The 20485-nt window shown below is 43.7% G+C and overlaps 1 protein-coding gene across 1 annotated transcript in view; it reads left to right on the top strand.

The window, feature by feature from the left end:
- Positions 1-20485, top strand: part of ABCA13 (ATP binding cassette subfamily A member 13) — a 459896-nt gene that overhangs the window by 139844 nt on the left and 299567 nt on the right. The window contains 2 exon segments of the mRNA XM_069462020.1: positions 13794-13907; positions 16705-16795. Coding sequence (XP_069318121.1) covers positions 13794-13907; positions 16705-16795 — 205 coding nt within the window.

Raw genomic sequence — 20485 nt, 5'->3', positions numbered from 1 at the left:
TGGTACATTATTATACATTAACATTATGAATAATATATTACTGTAGTATGACATATTGTGCTACATTCTGCAATATAACAATTAGTACGATGATCTCTGCTTTTGAGGAGCTCACCCTGCAGTGGAGAAGAGAAGACAAACAGCTACAGAAATAATTTATATGTAATATGACAAAAGAGACGTTCGATGCAGCAGGGACACACACAGAGGAGCACCTCATCTCCCTGGAAAGAAGGATCGGGAAAAATACTGGGAGGGGAGTGTAGGCCTCTGCTGGGTGGAGGGGGAGAGGGGCGCGCCTACAGAGGTGGGGGGAGGGATAAGGCCTGCGTGTGCATTCTGGGAAGGGGGAGAATTTTGAAAGAATCACCAAAGAGTTCACTGGTCCTTGCTCAGTCCCGTCTTGAATTTCAATAGGCAGCAATAAGAGCCGGTGTCTTTTTTACTTCCATGGCTGACGACTTTGCGTGCAGGTGTCCTGGTTTTGTACTTACAGGGCGGACTTTACGGCACTGTACCTGGCATGAATGATTCCAGCAGTGGCCATGGCTATTTAGTTTTATGGGAATTGGCTGTAGTCATTGGACCCATGATCTAACGTCCAGCACAACGGGGAGGTGCCGCAGCTTTGCCACCGGGGTTGTGTGAAGCAATATCATCTACAGTGTCCAAGTGACCCGCGCTATAAATTATTTACTACTCGGTCTTTCCATGACTTCCTGTTAGGTGGAACCACATGAAGTTGCCATTTTTGCAGGAAAACAAATCTATAAAAATTGGCAATTTCATGTTGTTCAGCTTTAATAGCGAGGGCTGCACGCAGAAGCCTGGTGCGGTGGCAAGAAAGGCGTGTGAGTACTGGGGGGCCACCGTCCCCTTTCCTAACTCTGTGACCTTGGGCTTTCTCTTTGAAGGACTCTTTTCCTCCTCCATCCCTGAAATGAAAGGCTTGAGGTAGATCCGCGATTTTCAGTCATCTGGGAGACACTCTTTCATGGAGACACATGGCAAGCACGGCGGGCCCCTCGCCAGGCCCATGGGCTCCGGCGCCAGCCCCTGCGGACACGTGCCCGCCACCCTTTCCTCCCCCTCCGCGGGGCTGTGTGACCTCCAGCAGCCTCAAAGGCAGCACAGGTTGAGCACTGTCATGGCCTGGAAAAAAATGACGGCTAAAATTCCTAGAGAGTGTTAAAAGATAAACTTAGGCACATTAACATTTTAATGAGTTTATCTGAACGTTCAGCTATTTAATGAAATAAACAGCACTGGACTGCAAGCCAGCAATGTTCCACTGTGGGTTGGGGTTGGGGGAGGAGCAAGAGAGAGAAACTTCTATAAGGCATTGTGGAAGCAAGACGAAGAAAATATATTTGATTGTTCAAGTGGAAAGTCCTTAGTTAGAGGTTGCTTGGAGGTTTCTAGTTATAAGTGTTGTTTTATTGTTTGCATCCAACTGGGTTTTGCTTTGTTTACCTATGAACCCAAGGTGCCGTAGCCAGCTTGGCCTAATGACCTCCCAATTAATTATTTTAACAGGAGTAACTTAACTCCTGTTCTGAGGGTGTCAGACTTGATATTTGTGAAGCAGTTATGGTATTTCCATGTTATTAGTCAAGAGACTCCAATACATCAGTATGCTCTTTTTAATCAATAGGTCAGAATTGTGTTTGGTTTTGGCCCCTGGCTGATGTTAAAATTGAGGAACAATGTGTAGGCCCACTATGAGCTTGAAGAGAGATTATAAAAGTAAAAACAAATACAAAAATCAAATTGTTCCCAAGAACAAGTAGCATGCCAGCGTGACATTGCGAGCAGAGTCGCCAGCTCGTTCTAGTCTCTGCTGCGCAGAGTGGTTCAGTTTGAGCGTGTGCTTGGGAAGCGCGAGCCCCGCCATCAGACCATCCGCCCTCTCCCGCTGGCCACGATATCGGCAGTGTCATGCCCGGTTTCCTCCTCTGAACACTGGGCTAAATAATAGGCATCTCGCAGTGTCGTTTGGAGGATTGGAAAAAATATCAGAAATAATATTTAGAAAACAGTAAACGAATGTAGTTTGAGATCTTCCCCTCTAAAAATGTTATTCCTGGAAAGGCATTCTGCCATCGTTGCTGCAGGGAGTGGGGACGGCGAATGTCACCATAGGAAGAAGGCAGAGGCGGTGACCAGTGGTCCTAGCCAGGGTGGGTCGGAGCGACCTTGCCCAGCAGAGGACATGTGGAAATATCTGGAGACATTCTTAGTGTCACAAGTAGAAGGCACTATTGGCACCTAGAGGGATGCCGCTAAATGACCTGCAATTCACAGGACAGCGCCCACCCTTTGAATTATGTGGCCCAGAATGTCAAGGGTGCTGAGGTCAAGAAACCCCAGCATAAAGGGGCACATAGTGGCAGACAAGGGGGGCAAGGGAGGGAAGAGAGGGATAAACGCAGAGGAAGAGGTGGTCAGGTGTGTCCTGGCTTCACCTCCTGGTGAGGAGCTGCGGGCTGAGGGGGCAGCTGGGAGCTGAGGGTCTTGGCCCTAGCCCTGGTCGTCCAGGGGGTTGTCAGAGCTGTCAGAATGTAATCTCAGAGAGCGGCGTCTTCTGTTCAGTAGAAGGGCTGTGATTCATGAGGGGGTGTGTTTTTCAGCAGTTGCCTCCTCTTTGTGGCCGCGTAGTATTCCATGGTGTGGACGCACGGTTTGTTCACCCGTCCACCTGCTGAAGGGCATCTGGGTTTTTTCAGTCTCTGGTGATTATCAGTGGAGCTGTGATCTTATCTTTATCACTACTTGCGATCGCCTCATGGATTTATGGGCTCGCTTGCTATGGTTTGTCTCCTGCTGTCATGAGAGCCCCGTGAGGGGCAGGAGCTTGTGCGTCCACCTGACGTCCACCCCCGGGGCCTAGAAAATGCTGGGAACACAGTCGGCAAGTGGTTGTTGAATAAGTTAAAGAACAGAAAATATCTGGCTTTTGTACCCAACTGAGTCAAAGATGTTCCTGTATTAAATATGTCAGGAACAGAATAAAACACGCGCCGAGCCCTCCGCCCCTTCCCAGGTCCAGGGGCCCCTCTGTCATGGCTGCAGCTGTGCCTTGAAGTGGGTCAGCAATAGTTTGGTCTGAGTTTAGCAGTGGTAAACTGAGAGGGGTCTCCCATGGTCATTAACCTCATTTATTAACCCCGGGCCAGTCACATTACATGGATTATATCATTTATTCCTCACAACCACCACAGAGATAGGTACTAATATTATCCCCATTCTATGGATAGGGAAACTGAGGCTAAGGGAGGAAAAGTTAACTTGTCCCAGGTCACACAGCCAGCAAGTGGTGGAGCTGGAATCCAGGCCAAGTCCATAAGTCTGAAGTCTTTGACACACTGCCTGCATCAGTTTGTGTCAGTTTGCTGGGGCTGCCACGCCAAAGTACCACAGACGGGGTGGCTTAAACAACAGACATTTATTTTTATCACCATTGTGGAGGCTGGAGTCTGAGATCAAGGTGTGGGCAGGGCTGGTTTCTCCTGTGGCCTCTCTCCATGGCTTGCAGATGGCTGTCTTCTCCGTGTCCTCACGTGGTCTTCCGTCCGGGTGTCTCTGTCCTCATCTCCTCTTCTTATAGGACACCAGTCCGATTGATTATAGCCCACCCCGATGACCTCATTTTAACTTAATTGCCTCTTTAAATAGGATCTTTAAAGACCCTGTTTCCAAATACAGTCACATTCGGGGGCACTGAGGGTTCGACTTCAGCATATACATTTTGGGAGGACACAATTCAGCTCACAACACTGCCTCTTCTAAATTGTCTTTTCCCACTTGAAAGTGGAAATAATTGGAGTCATCTACGAAATAGGCAAAGCCTGTCCTTATGGCTCTGCAGCTGGGTCTGGAATCACAGTGAAAACAGTAACCACGAGAGGACAGTTTGCTAATTACTGCGTGAACATAGGGCTGAATGCTAAAAAAAAAACAAGTAGGAGGCTTACAGAAGCCAGCCACAGGTCACTCCTCAGCAGCCACCTGCCCTTGGGCCCGCTGAGCCTCAGACACCTGTGACACGTGGTGCACTCACTGGGGCAGGGTCCTGTCTCCCTCATCTGCAAGCTGCAGCGCTTGGCCCAGCGATGCAGTGTTTGCTTGCAGAAAGCTTGTGACGTTGCATTGATGTATGAAGATTTTTGTTTCAAGGCCAGTTTGTGGAGGACAAAATGTGGTTCAAATTGCTCTTTTAGTTAAAAATTTTCCCTTAAAATTGAGCTAAGTATTACTTCCACTTTCACTTTGGTCATTAGAAGCTTCCTCTGTCAGAGAACCAAGAATGTCTCTTTTATTCTGACAGTAGTTGGCTCCAAAGTCACTGAAGCAGACATTAGACAGGCCTGCCCTTGGGGGGCCTGCTAATTTGTGCCTGAGCAAGTTTCTGCAGTCTGAGGATGGCTTGCAGCTGGTGGCAGGAAACCTGATCTGTGATGGCCTATTTCTAGTTCTCCCTGTGGTCCAGGTACTCTCTGTCAACAGGGCTTTGTGCTGGGTATGTGAGCCAAGGAGTGAGAACCAGGGAGCCCCTGTCCACCAAACCCACCTGGTGACTGTGGTCACCCTGCGGATGTTGTGCAGAGCCCAGCCTCACATGAGGCAGCAAAGTACTGGCCTCCCTTCCTCAGCCTCCCCCAAGCCCCAGCGTGGATTCCTGTGGCTTCCCACCTTTGCCAGCTCCACATCCCAATAGTTTCTTTGTTATTTATTTTTTGAAAATATCAGATTGTGTTTAAAGCTGTAGTTTTTGGCACTTATCTTGACATATGTAAGAAATCTCATTACCTTCTCTTCTTAGTTCTTTCCATGGCATCTGCATTATTGCTCTTTTCCAAGTACATTGTCCCTTTTGTCATTAGTATATCATCAGGGTCCAAGCAGAAAAGAGAAAACAGGCCATATTTAATATCAATAATTATTACTTTAGAAAAGTATTGGAGCCAGGTGTGGTGGCTCATGCCTGTAATCCTAGCACTCTGGGAGGCCGAGGTGGGAGGATAGCTTTAGGTCAGAGATTCAAGACCAGCCTGAGCAAGAGCTAGACCTCATCTTTACTAAAAATAGAAAAAATTAGCTGGGTGCAGTGGTACGCACCTGTAGTCCCAGCTACTTGGGAGGCTGAAGCAAGAGAACAGCTTGAGCCCAGGAGTTTGAGGTTGCTGTGAACTGGGCTGAAACCATAGCACTCTAGCCTGGGCAACAGAGTGAGACTGTGTCAACATAAATAAATAAATAAATAAATAAAGGTATTAGACTAACAGGGGATTGGTTAGAAACAGTAAAGAGAACTCTGAAGAATGCAGCAGTGGCAGATACAGGGAGCAGCTCCTGCCCCTAGTGCTGGAGCTGAGCACCCAAGGAAGCAGCAAAACTAGCAGCAGCCTCCCCACCCATGCTTGCTACCCAGACCTCACAGGACAGAGCACAGCAGTGGACCACTGGATGGTGGAGAAAGCCACCGAGGTGCCACTTTGGTGGCACCTGCTGGGAATCTGCACTCTAGGGTGCCAGGAGAAGTTCTGTACTTCTTAACTATGCAAAGCTAGAAAAGAACATGCTTGGGGAAGTCACCCAAGGGACATGTTGCACCAGCAGCATTTCTGGGATACCACTCTTTGGGATGCTATGGATGTTGCCCATGAGAAGGTGCTATGCTTGCTGCGCTCACTGTGCTCCAATGAGCTGGAGGAGGAGCTAGGTAAGGGGAAGGCAGGGGCTCAGGGAAGGGCAGAGGGCGGCCTGTCAGAAGTAGCACACTGAAACCAGGAAGAGAACATCCTTCCTCCTTTCTTGTCCATTCAGCGCCCTCCACTGGCAAAGCTTAACATTATGTCAGCTGGTAAAAGAGAATGCTTTACAAGGGCCATCTTCATTATTGCAGAGCAGGCAGGGAAGGGTTGTTAGGAGATTGTGAGTTACCAGATGGTAAATTGATAACTGGCACAGCCAGTTGTAAGTTGGTTTCTTTACTTTAGAAAAATGAGACTATTGAGGTATGAAGAGTTTCTGTAAAACTGATCAGTTCTTGAGTGTACGCTTTAATTTATCAAACGTAAATTGACTAGAGGTAGAAGGAGAGATATTGGGGAGGAATTCCTGACAATGCTAAGATCTCATGTTGGTTAGGAAGGATAGGAATTAGCAATTGTCATACCCAATTTTCAGGCAAAGAAACTGAGTCTTGGGGTAAACAACCTTGTCAAAATTTCTCTACACGTGGAAGAGATGGCATTCGAACCCAGGTCTGTTTAACTCCAATGCCAATATTGCTTTCTTTCTTTTTTTTTTTCTGCTACACTTTACTATATTCTCCAACTAGGGATTCACATATGAATAAAACTCAGTTTCTGCCTCAGGGGAACTGATCATGGTGCGAAGGAGACACGGAGTCCCAGTGATGGAGGGCATGGGGAGACTCCTTCCTGTGGAGGGAGTTGGACCCAAGCTCTAGAACTGGAATATCGGGTTATGGTGGTGAGAGACTGGCTTTCAATCTTGTCTCTCTGGTGTAGTGGATTCTGATTGAACCTGGAGCATCAGAGAAGGGCAGATGGAGAGTCTGACGTTTGCTCATGGTTCTAGGACTCTAACATTAACAATTCCATTGTCCTAAGTGTACACTGAATCACCCTTTATTGAGCACTTACCCCTACAAGGTTGTTGGAACCATCATGGACAGTTTCCCGAATCCTCTGTCATTTAATTCTCACAAGAACCAGGTGGGGTAGGCATTATTAGACCCATTTCACAGATTACAATATTAAGAATTGAGGAGGTTCACGTTCCCAAATTTATTAGCTGGTAAACAGTAGCTCATGGTTTGAATCCAAGTCTGGTGTACTCTACAACACCAAATGGGTTCTTTTCATTGGCCGTATTTATAGTGTTAGCTATCCAATAGTAAAGACCCGGTACACTAAATCTTGTTTTACTATCATCAGCCTGGGATACCGAGTACCTAATTTAAAACATTTACCACATATTTTATAGCTTTGTGTGGCAATGCGTTTCACCTGTCCTCAGACCTCTGACTACCTTCAAAGGGACACCTTTGGGAGGATGAGAATTGAAGTCACACAGGTTAAAGATGAGCACAAGTTTATTGCTATTGCTGTCATTAAATGGACATAAAGCCTAATGATTAACTTGAATGGACATGAAAATCCTTGGCTCTCTGATACTTATCAAAGATGAAAAGTGCTAGAGAAGTAGAAGCTGCCCAGACCTGGAGTCTACATAGAGCCACACGGACTCTGCACGTATGTGGGACTGTTTACATAGCAGAACAACAGTGAAGGGGACTAGTAGGACCTCCAGGCAGGTCAAGGTCACCCCCAGGGACCCTGCAGAGGGAATGGAATGCTCCGCAATCTGCTTTCTGGCTGTAGGCATCTGCCCAGTGATCTGAAAGCACGTTGTCAGTGGCTGACCCTGGAGCAAGGCTCTCAGGTAGATGAAAGCGTCCAACATGGAACATTTTATCAAAACTCAGCAAACTTGCCCAGAGTAGAGGTAATTACATTTTACGAATAGACTTGTTTGATATAATCCCCTGTAAAACAGAAGTTCTCCAAGAAAGCAGGATCAGTAGGCCTGTGAATACACTTGTTTTGTGAGACTAGATAATATCCAGTCCCTGAGATGGGTATGGATGTTGTTCTTTTATTGACATTGGATGTCTATGAACTCCCATCATCCCAGCCTTCAAATACAATCCTGCCAGTTCATGTTAATGACCATGAGAGGGAAGGCATGAAATGAACAAACAGCCACGTTCCACACTGTAAGAGACAGGTGTTACTGCTGTAACCAGTGTGAAAATAAAGCACTCAAAGCCCAGAGAGCTCAAGTTCTTGTGACCAGACAATGGCCAAACCAGGACTAGCGCTCACATCCTTGGACTCAAAGTCTCTCCTGGGCCCCTCTTGGTCATTTAGTCCCTGATGAAGGAGAGCCCATAAAGGTGGGGTTAGCATTTTTTTTACTCTTAAAAGTGTTAGGAGTAGGGAGGGGCAGTGAAAAATGACCAGGAGAGGTGATGGGGTGGGGAGGCTCAGGTTCGCACCATCCTCTCCAGGCTCCCGTGGCAGTTACCGCCTGTGCTGTCTTCCTCTTCCTCTCTGAGCTGCCTAGCAATAGATCCTGTCCACTTGGGAATGGAGTTTTATTAGAAAAAATTTTAATTCATTAATTATTTAAGCAGCACCTTAGAAAATGAGCAAAGAACATAAACATATAATTCAAAAAGAGAAAAAAAACCATAATGGGGTTTAAACAAATGAAAAGGTGCTCAAACTTAACTTATAGTAAGAGAAATGCAAATCTCCAAAAGAAGAGACTCAAAAATGAGATATCTTACCAAAATAATAAAGGCCCCAAATGTGATATATTTTGTTGGTTGAAGGTATTGGGAGAAAGACACTGTCAAACATAGCTGTTGGGAGTTTATGACTTTGAGGCATGTTGGGAATACCTGTCAACGTTACAGAGACAATTATTCACACATGAAAAAGACTATCTTTCTTGCGCCATTGTTTGTGAGCATTAGGGATGGGAAACAGCCTGGCCACCAATAGGGAATTGGTTAAATATTGGTACATCCATGAAATGAAAAATATACAGCTTATTAAAAAGAATGAATTAGATATAAACTGACCTTCAGATATAAACTGATCTTCAACATTTACTGCTCAATGAATTTCAGACAAAGTGAAGGAAAACTTGGACAGTATGAGTGAAGAAAAATAGAATACCAACCTACGAACCTGTTCTTATAAATAAATAGACGACCTCAGGGAAGCTGCAGGAGGAACCAATAGCAATTTTTCCTCTGGGTTTGGAACCGAGTTTTGGGGGGACAGAGTAGGAATGGAGAGAATCTCTTCACAAACCCCTTCGAAGGCTTGGAATTTGGTACAGGGAGCAAAAGCATTTACGAGGAATCCCAGGAAGTCTTTCTACATCGTCATTTCACACTGCAATGGATCTGTGTGTCGGATTGAAGACACAGGCCTTGGCAGTGAGTGTCAGCGTCCTGGAGGACTGGCCACGTGCCCACCAGATGACCTGCCCAGCCATGTCCTCTATCTGGGAAGGTCAGGGCACAAGTCCCTTCTGTTTCTGGGGCCATAGGGCAGCCTTCCTCTTTTTTTTTTTTTTTTTTTGACTCTGTTGCCTGGGCTAGAGTGCCGTGGCATCAGCCTAACTCACAGCAACCTCAAACTTCTGGGCCCAAGCAATCACCCTGTCTCAGCCTCCTGAGTAGCTGGGACTGCAGGTGTGTGCCACCATGCCCGGCTAATTTTTCTATTTTTAGTAGAGATGGGGTCTCACTCTTGCTCAGGCTGGTCTCGAACTCTTGACCTCAAGTGATCGTCCTGCCTTGGCCTCCCAGAGTGCTAGGATTACAGGTGTGAGCCACCGCACATGGTCCCTTCCTCCTTTTCTCCCATCCATCCATCCACCCATCCATTCTTCCATCCCTCCAAGATGGGGAGGAAGTCTCTTTCTAGTATGAGGTGGGTTGAGAGGAAGGGGGGATGCTCCCTCCCTGGGTTTTGTTCTTCCTGATTGTGGCCAAGTGAAAAAGAAACCTCTTCCTTTTCTCTACTCTGAATGTCCGTCCCATTTACTTCCTTTTTAAATCTCTGCCTCGTGCCTCTTTGAAGTAATAAGCAAAGGTCTGAATGAGGAGAGAAGAGGGTGATATAAATAAGAAAATAATGGATACAGCAGAGCAAATAAACCCAGAGCTAATATCTTGTGCTATGACCCAGTCATCTTTTAATTTTTTTCCTGTATTTTTTAAACAAAGATAACTGCAAGTAAGAGAGGAATAGGCCATTTTCTAAAATCAGCAGTTAGTAGGTGGTATATAGGTGAAACCAAAACTCAGATCATTTCCTCTAATGAGATGAAAGTGAAAATAAGACTTTAATCACAGGCTATCTGAGAATCATGACCATGTTTAGGTGGAGCTTTGAGCTCTGAGCCTCAGCTGTTCCCTACAATCTTCCGAAGGTGATCAGTTACAAATATATTATTTGGAACTCAAAGATTTAAACCTATTTGACATATTTCAGTCCACTGCAAATATTCTTCTTGATGTTCAAATTATCCCATCCGTGGTCAGTGAGCCTCTCTTCAATCAGACTTCCATGTTCTTTTAAAAAATCAACTCGTTATCTTGAGGCAATTGTAGATTCACATGCATTTGTGAGAAACCACACAGAAAGATTACGTATGCTCTTTACTCAGTTTCCCAAAGGCAACAGCTCCCAACACTACCCACAGTGCAGTAGCATGACCAGGGTTCTGACATGGATGTAGTTCACTGAGCGGACTCTGATTTCCCCATGTTAATTGCACTGGCACGTGTGTGTATTCAGTGTCATGCAGCCTCATCGCCTGTGTAGGTTTGCGTATCCACCACCGAACTCAGGCAGCCTAGTCGCGTCCCTGCGGGTCTGTGTGTTCCTCTTTCACAGCCACACTCATTTGTCCCTACACTGCTCTTCCCAAGTCCCTGATCCCGCCAGCCGCTAATCCATTCTGCGTTTCTATAATGTTGTCATTTCTAGTTGTTATATAAGTGGGATGATGCAGCATATAACCATTTGGGATCGTCTTTTCCCCCATAGCATAATTCCCTAGAGATTTATCCACACTGTGCAGATACCAATAGTTCACTCGTGTGTCTTGCTGGTATGTATGGACCGCAGTTTGTTTAACCATTTACACACTGTAGGGCCTCTGGGTTGTTCCCAGTTTTTGGCTATTGTGTTCTCTATTTCTCTCTCTCTCTCTTTTTTTCTTTTTTTTGCCTTCTGTGGATCATTTGAAGATATTTGAGGATCCCCACGCTAAAAAATAATTTTAGGACCACCATCCTAAAAAAGTGTTTATTACTAGTGCTTTTGAGTGAATCTCTTTGAATGATGTTCTTAGCGGTGACTCTGGGCACCACAGCACACGCAGACGTCTGTGACACACCACAGTCTGTCGGCACCGACATTGTACCACTCTGAGCCAGGTCTGGGGACGTTACTTTCACTAGGGCTCTTTACTTTCCCTACTTCTAAATATCATTGTTGTCACTATCAGATGGTGTTATAATTTCTGTTTCAATCATCAAATACGATTTATAAAACTAATGAGGAATAGGATAGTTTATTGCATTTACCCACATTGTTGCTCTTTCTGTTGGTTTTTCTTCCTTCCCAATGCTCCAAGATTCTTTCCTATATTTCCTTTTTGTTTGATGAACTTCAGCTTTTTTAGTTTTTCTTCATCTGAGAACGTCTTTATTTTCCCTTCATTTCTGAAAGACGTGTACTCGGGACAGAGGATTCACAATGACAATTCTTTGCTTACATCATGAACAATGTTGGGGCATTTCCTTCTGCCCTCCAGGGTTTGGGGGAGAGATTGCTAACCTTTGAATTCGAGTTCCTGACAGGTAACATGTCATTTTTCTCTGGCTTCTTTAAAAAGATTTTTCTATCTTCGGTTTTCAGAAGTTTAATTATGGTGTGGCTTGGTGTAGATTTCTCTCAGTTATTTAATTTAATGTTTGCTGAGCTTCCTGAGTGTGCAGGTTTTTATATTTCCCCAATTGTAAGAAGTTTTTCAGCCATTATTTCCTCCAACACTCTTTTAGCCCCACTTGGTTTCTCCTCTCCTTCTGAGACTCCAGTGATACCAAGGTTGAATTCTTGTTATTGTCCTGTAGGTCCCTGAGGCCCTGTTTGCTGTTCTGCCAGCCTGTTTCCCCTGTTGCTCAGACCTGTGCAGTATGCTGAGCAGTCCTCAGGCTTACTGCCTTCGCTGCCCTTCTACCGAGACCATCCAGTGAATGTTTTTCAGTTGTATTATCACATCTTTCACTTCTGCAGTACCCTAAGTGGTTCTTTTTTTATAACTTCTTTCTCTTTATTGAGATTTTCTGCATTTCACTTGTTTTAAGACAACTTATAATTGCTTATTGAAGCATTTTTGGTGATGGGTGCTTTAAAATACTAGCCAGATCACACCAACGTCTGATTTATTGCAACCTTGGTGTCAATCAATTGCTTTTTAAAATTCCTGCTGTGTTTTCTCTGGCTCTTTTTACGATGGATGCTTTTCTTTTATATCCTGGGTACTTTGACTTTAAGTGAGGAGACTGAGCCTGTGCGGGAATGTTTTATTTGTGTGGATGGTCTTCCTACTTAGGCTTAACCAACAGCTCCCAGTCTACTCTGTGGGCTGTAGCCCAATGACAGTTTAATTTTCAGAGCCTTTGTGGTGCGGTTTTGGTTTTCGTGGTTTATCTGGGGCTGCTTCTGGCGCTCCCGCTGGTCCCTGACGCTGCTGCTTGAGGGGACAGATGGGCTTTCTCCAGGCCCAGCTTCCAGGAGGGTCCACACGGGGGACTGGAGTCTGGGCAGTTAGGAAAGGACAGGACTTGGTAGCCCTGTTGCGTCAGGAGTCCTCCTGCTGCGGGGCGGGGAGCGTGTCCGGCCAGGCCCCCTGTTGTGGTGGGCTCCCCTCGTCCTGTCCCCTGGCTGCTCAGGGTCCGGCTGGCTGCTTGTCGCAGGAGCTTCACCCCAAGCCCCTCTGTGCCCCCCGGGGAGAAGGAGCGCCATTTCCCTGGCTGCTTACTCTCCGTGGGTGTCCCATTGTTGGTGTTGCCGGCCGGAGAGGCATGAGCCCAGCTAAGCTGCCTTCCACTGCTAGACTGTCGGTTGAACAATGTGGGGTCTGTTGGATGAGGGTTGTAATATGTAGTGTGTGTGTGTGTGTGTGTGTGTGTGTGTTTTCTATTTGTAGTTTTAACATATTTTAAAGATCTTCTAAATTGGTTGCATTAATAACATTATTCAATGTCAGCATATCTGTATACATTTTTCAACCAGTGTAGTTGGTATTTACTGAGCATTGACTGTGTGCCAGGCCTGGTACCAAGATATTGGAATATTAATTTATCTTAATATTTATAACAATGTCTACCCCTATTTTCCATGAAGGCTGAAGCGGAGAGTGTAAGCTTTTCCTCTGTTTACTGTAGTGGCTGCCCATGTCCCAGCCAGGGTCTCCTAGTGACCCAAGGGAGATGTGGTTGGATTCTCAAACCCTTGTCTCTTTGGCATTTTCAATATTAAATGTAATTATGTTGCAACACATGTTTCCGTGGAAATAGCTTTATATTTTATTTAAACTATTTCCTTAGAATATAGTCCTTTTATCTTGAAAGAGAAAGACCTGTGCATTTTTTTATGGATTGGTGACTGTGAGCATTTTTATGATACTAAATTATTTTACAAAAGTCTTACACCAGTGCACTCTGCCAGCAGCAATAAATGAAAAAAAAAAAAAATACCACTTTTACTCTGCCGTCAATAGCATTGGATACCATAAAACAAATAGATAGATATTGGTCGAGAACATATTTTTGAGGGAGAAATGTGGGCAACGTTGTTTAATTTGGTCAGTTGTGTTTTGAGCCTAACACTGGGGGGACTGTGAAGAACAGGCAGGTGGCACTTGCACGGGCAGAGTCAAGGAGAGAGGTGTCAGGGGACTCACCTTACATACAGGGACACTGGAGCCTTTCACCTTGTCGAGGGAGGTGTCAGCCAACCTGTAGGTGGCCGTGGCAGGGCTCGGCTGTGGTGCCCACATCTATACAACGCGTGTGGATTTTCTTCTTGTAGTTGCTATGGGACTGAATATTCATCCTAACAGAACAACTGAATAAGAGATGTATCCAAATATGCTTCATTTTGCAGGCAAATTACACTTTTCATTTTGTGGACAAACTAAAAACTTTATCAGAAACACTGCTGAAAATGTTCAGTCTTTTCCAGAGAAGTGGAAACAGGCAGATGTTGAAGCAACTGCAGGTGAGTGGGGACCGCCTTTGCCGCTGAGGGCTGGGGCGCCGGTGGCTGGGGTGTGACTGAGACATAGAGCAGCCTGTTAGAGGGTTCTACAAGGTCACAGCAGGCATGGTTTTCCCAGGTGACCAAGGAAATGGACGTAAAATTGGATGTGTGAAAACTTTTTGTGAATTTTCAGTGTTGTACCCATGTAGTACTGTACTATTGTGAGAATGATTAATAATCTGTTAATATTTACTTGTGCTTTAAGTTTGACATTAAAAGTAATGCTTTTTAGGTGGTTTGCATACTTTTCAATTGTGGGGTCTATGACAATGACCAATGGCCATTTACTAATATTCTGTATTGACAGACTCTAATATTTACAAAATTAAGTGGGTTGTGGTTTAAAAATGGCCCAGCTCCTTCAGAGCCTGACAATCATTGACTGTAAAACTTTGATTTAGGTAGATCACCTAATAACATTTGGGGCATTTATGTAGCTCTAACTTAACCTAAAATCTGATAGAATTAGAAAAAAAATTCCCATATTTTTATTCTTGTTTAGCTTATTTGTTACCCACCAGACGAGTAGTTCAGAGCATGGACTCAGGGGCCAGAATCTTCTGAGTCCGATTCCCACCAGCTCCCCCAGCCGTGTCATCTTGGACTAGTCACTGAACTTCCCTGTGCCTTGGGTCTCTTACCTGAAAGATGAGGAGGTGATGGCAGTTACGAGGTGTAAACGAGTTAGGGCACGCAAAGCACTTGGGAGAGGTTCACACAGAGGAAATGCTGCCGTGTGAGACAGGATTACATGTGCAAGAATTTTATTTGGGAAAAGGTTGGTAGAGCAAAGGAAGAGGGACCCAGAAAGCCTGGGGCAAGGAAGTCAGACCCTGAGGGAAGGAGAGAGGGGGAAGTTAGGCAGAAGCATCCTGATTGCCCTGAAATTTAATGGACATCGGACAAGGCCACGGGGGAGGCGCGGAGCTAACGCCAGTTATCAAGGGAGGAGTCCTGCCTCAGCAGGGTCCAGCGGCTGCTAGCAGCTGGCCTGATGTGCAGGTCACAGGCCAGGAGCAGCTAGTGGGAGGTGTGGCCTTAAGGCAAACTGACATGGATTCGGAGTGCAGCAGGGGACCCTGGTCATTGGTCTGCCATGTGCGCATTGTCACAGAGGCCACAGCTGTACGTGTTAACTATTGTTGTAATATTCTTCTCCTTTGATTTGTTTGCTCATGAATTAATTTGTTAATACAGACATCAGCACATCTTTGCTGTTACTGGGCCGGATAGTACATAGTTTAGACTTCATAAGGTCTCTGCTGCAGCGACAAATAACTAATTACATGCAATATTGTAAGTGCCAAGTTGAGAATATACAAAGTACCATGAGAACACGAAGGAGTGCCTAACCCTGCCGCAAGAACTGGGTGGCCCCTTGAGAAGTCTACAGTTTAGCTGAGTATTGTTTACTAAGCAGTCATGTCAGAAATTTAAAGTCACTTATTCAATCACTTGAAGAACTTTTCATCTTGCATAGGATTAAATGTCATACGTTGTTACTCTATTTCTTAGCATTGGGATCATGTGCAGGGAGAGCTTGTAGTGTCTTTGGGTTTGTAGTTTGTAGTAGAGCTGACATCTTCTTATGCATTAGGTCATTTAATCTCCATAACATTCCCGTGAGACTATTACCTTTACAGATGGGGAACCAGCCTGGTTGTGCCACTAGGTGGCGTCATTAGTGTCTCTGGGTGAAGCCTCCAGCAACCTCCTCGTGGGATGTTACTGAGATTAAATGATGTAATGCATAATAAAGTGCCCTGCACATTGTCTGGGCGATAGCTTATGCTCAATGAAAGAGGACACATAAGATTAAAATAAAAAAATGAGCACCAAGGTTTCATCATAAAGTCTTGTCATCCTTAGACAAGATTAGATAAAGCCATCCTATGTAATGAAGTGAGTGTGAGAGCTAAAGGAGCTACAGAAGGTATACATTATTGGAGAATTCCTGTCTGAAGCTCCCATGTTTTCGGTGATGTGCTGAAACAAAGTCTGGATGACACACAAAGACTCCCCAAGGCGCTGGCGAATCCCCAAATGAACCTGCTCCTTGATGCTGACGCTGAGTCCTGATGCACTAGCACCTTCCGCACTCAGCTTCTTGTTGCTTGTCAGGTGCTGTAAGTACGTGGTAGTACAACGCAAATAAATGCATACCGATTGCAAGGCGAACATGCAAATTGTCATTAAGTTGATGAAAATAATTTTGAAGTGCTCTTCACAGTAAAACCACTCGTAAATGAGGCAAAGTTAGAACCTTCAATGATGAGAGGAGGATGGCAGAGATGATGCAATGAAAGATGTTTCCAAAGATGATGATTTGAAAAATCAAAGCATTAAGAGAAAGTTTGGGAAATTCTGAAACCCCTCTTCAGTGTTTTTGTAACAATAAACCCCTCTTTATAAGTAGCTTGTGGAAAACGTAATGTTAAAAAAAAGAAAAGAATCTTATAGAAAGTAACCATATAGGTTTGCTAGAAAATTTTGTCAAAAAGTCACCACTTAATTCATTCTTTGTTTTCAGTATTACGGCATAATTATAACCTAAATTTTTACACTTTTTTTCTAGGTAAAGTCCTAATCTAATGTTACCTTATTTGTTGTGATGTTTTAGAATTTCTTTTAAGTGGATTCACTTTATGTGCCTTTTTTCTGTATGATGAAACTCTGAGTAAGTCTAATAAGTATTATTCAATAAGAGGAAATGGTGCAGTTTTTTTTTTTGTTAAGCTATATTATTTTCCTTTAGGAAGCCCTGAGAAACAAATTTGTAAGAAACTTTGTAGAAAGCCAGCTGCACATTGATGTAGACAATCTTACTGAAAAACTCCAGACGTACGGTAAGTGTGCCGATGGGTGTGTCGGGGTCCATCTGCCCAAATGGCTCTGACACTTAGGTCCTAACCTTTGGGCCCTGAGGTTGCTCGATCACTTCCAGCAAGTCACTTTTCCTCTCTCAGTTTCTTTTTTTGTATCTGTAACATGAAGGGCTTGAACTAAACACACTCTAAAGTTTGTTTGTACCTGAAGTTTTCTGATTTGCTGATTCAGGGCTTGACCAGTAAAGAACTTAGTGAAAAAGGAAGCCTTCTCATTCAAAGATAAGAACTGGAGTTACAAAGCAAGTTCATAAAAAAATTACTACTACAGAGTTAACAGTAAATTGAAAGGAGTCACAGTGATTTGAAAATGTGGAGCTCCGATAAAAAAATTATCAACGAGCAAACATTTACTGTACCTCGCAATTGATGAATCTATGAATTCATTTAGGTGTTTAACAAACATTTGCTGAACACACAAGGAGAGCCAGTTCCGTGCAGGAATCTGGAGAGGGGTGGGACATATTTCTGTCCCACCAGGCAGCGCAGAGGGGAAGGTGAACATGCTTACAAACCACTACACTGGGGCACAGTCTGCTCTCTGTCAGGGCCTACCAGGGAGGCTGTCAGGAGACGACCCCCGCTGGAGGACCCGGAGACGGGGGAAGGGAGGGTCAGGCTGCTCCAGGTCCCTGGCACCCTGGGGCTCTGCTTGTGCACAGGAAAGGGGCTTGGATCTGCCTGAAGCATGAGGGTTAGAGGAAGGCAGGGAATTTTCTTAGGCAAAATGCTTCCCTTTTTTGAAGAAAAAAATTTGTGAATTACTTTGAAATTTTAATAATATTTTTAAATAAATGTTACTGTCTTAAACAATTTTTTCAAGTAATTAAAACATCTTTTTTTTTTTTTTTAAATGAAGTAGTACTGGAAGGCTTGTTATGGCAGAGTCCCCATCTCGCGCTGCTGGGAGTCAGGCACTGACGTGGGTCTGGGGGAGCTTCGCCCAGAACACAGACGGCTCCCTCGGTTTGCGTCTGCAGTAGCCCTGGCGTTAGTATCAGCGGCTCAGAGTGTGAACTGTTCTTGAGCCACGTTTGTTTAAACATGCTGCCAAAAAGCAGCACCTCTCTTGAATAGGTTTTCCCACATAGGAACTTCTTTTGTAAAATTAAGGGAAAAAACCCTAAAAGTTTAGACCTACAAATATGCTGGGATGCAGAATACGGGAATCACATGGAATTTAGAGATTCACAAGGTGTGATTCCTCCCTTCTTCCTGCTCCCCTGCGAAGTCGGAGCCTGGAGATCCCGTCATCGGTGGTGGGGGATGGTGGTTATTTCCATCTGACCCTGCACAGCCTCTGTGAGCAGGCAGTGTGGAGCCAGGCATTCTTCACGGCTGGGGTGGTGGTGGGGCGGGGTGGGGGGCGAGGAATGGGTCACTGACTAGATGCAAATCTCCTTTTGTAACTCCCTAGCTAAAGCATGACCTCACCTTACTGCATGCATCCTTTAAAAATTTGTACCTGGTCATACATACATTTCTTCGTCCCATAACGAGTATCTGGAGACTGGGGTAAAATGACCATTTGAAGTTATATTGATGCAATTCCTAAGAATGTTTACCCAATCATGCTGTTGTTTTTATTCATTATAAAAGTTTTTAAATTTTGATTACTGCAAAAACTGTATATGTCTGTTGTAGAAACATGAGAAAATACAAATAACCCAGAAAAAAAAATCCACCCATAACCTTCTCACTACTGGTATCTATTGTAAGAGCCTCAGGGTTCTGTTTTAGATGAATATTTATGTACTAATACAAGCATAGGTTTATATATTTTCAAAAATGATCATATTGTCCATGTCATTTTGTAACCTGTTTGCAAAAAGGTTAACTCTCTTACGAAGCTTCTCGTGTCTATCATTATCGATTCTGTTACTGAGGAGGAGCCCCCTAATCCCACCCCTGCTTCCATTTTCATTTGCTAGTTTGAATTATTTTAAATTTATTTAGCAATTTCTTCTGGATCGGTCATTATATCCTTAAACAATATGTCTATAGTAGTATTTCTTGATTTATTTGTTGTAGGAAATATCAATTGATTTCCTGCTATGAAAGATGCAGTTTTAGTTTTGCACCATATCATTTCTCTGATCAGTTGCTCCCACTATAGTTACGAGACCATTTCAGTTGTTATAAAACATTATGATTAGATAAATATTGCTCAATGTAGAGCCAGGCTATTACACTGTAATGACATTTCCTTTTTCGTAATGTTTCCCTTTTCCTGGAGTTCCGTGTTCTCTTGCTGTTACATGGAACACTTGCCATCCATTGCTCTCGCCCCCGTGTGCCAACAGATCATCTTTGCCTTGAGTCCTCTTGTCTGTGCAGACGTCCTCCCTCCCCCAACCCCAGCGCCCCTCTCTCACGCCCCCTTCTGGGTGCTGACCTCTCCCGCCACCACTGGGCTGCTTTGCTGAGAATGCTCTGCTCTCCTGGGGTGGATACTGTGATTTCTGTGTTCTGCATCCTCCTCACTTTTGTTTTATTGTCGTATTTTTGTGGGTTCATATTCACAAATGTCATCCTGAAAAGGAAAGCATGATAAAAAAATTTCCTGAGTAATCTTACTCAGTAAAATCTTTTTTTTAATAACTGAAGAATATGTGGAAATATCTCTTATTTCATTCCCTGTAATTTAAATTTGTATCTTCTCTCTTTTTGATCAGTCTTGTCAGAGGGTCATCAATTTCATTAATCTTTTCAAAAAAAACTCATTATATTTGGCCTTGTTTATTCTATTTTATGTTTATTTTCTATTTCATTGATTGCTGTTCTTTTTTAATTGGTTCTATATTTTTAGTCTTTGATTTGTTGTTTTTCTTTGTAACTTCTTGAGATGGATACTTGAGCGCTTGGTTTCTACTTTGTTTTCCTCCCTAACATACACTCATCACCATACATTTCCCTTTGAGCATGACCTTAACCGCATCTCCCAAGTTTTATATGTTGTATTTTCATCATCATTCAGTTAAACATATTTTAATATATAATGTGATTTTTTTCTTTTTTTTTGACCTTTAGGTTATTTGAAAGTTCATAGTTTAATTTCTGAATATTTGGGATTTTCTGGTTATCTTTGTGCTACTGATTTCTAGCTTTATTTCACAGTGGTCAGAGACTATACTTGGTCAATATGTACTTGTTTGAAAATCATTGAGACTTACTTAACGTCCCCACACATGGTCAATTTTGGTTCCTGTGCATGATGGTTCTGCAATTGCTGCGTGCATTTCTGTGTGTTCTCACTGTCTCCTTGTGCTATCAGTCATTTAGTGTGTGTGTTTCAATTTCCTGTTATGATTGTGGATTTGTATCTTTTCTCTTAAAGTTCTATTAATTGAGGCTGTGTATATTTTGAGGCTGTATTTTAATTTCTGTTGAGAACATGTTTGAGATATTTGTATTTTCTTCTGTTTGTACTTAAATTATTTAAGTTACCTCCCTTCCTTACTTCCTCCCTTCCTCCCCCCACTCTTTCTCTCTCTCTTTCTTTTTCTTTGTTTCTTTCTAGCAGTTTTACTATGACTTACTTAGATATGGTTTCTTTTATGAGAATACTGCTTTGATTTTATAATACTTCTTGAATCAGTGAGTAAATATGTTACATTTTGGGAAGTCTTGACTACTATCTCTTAAAATAGT

The sequence above is a fragment of the Eulemur rufifrons genome, chromosome 29, assembly GCF_041146395.1.
Source record: "Eulemur rufifrons isolate Redbay chromosome 29, OSU_ERuf_1, whole genome shotgun sequence".
Lineage (NCBI taxonomy): Eukaryota > Metazoa > Chordata > Mammalia > Primates > Lemuridae > Eulemur > Eulemur rufifrons.
This window is presented reverse-complemented; position numbering and strand designations above follow the sequence as displayed.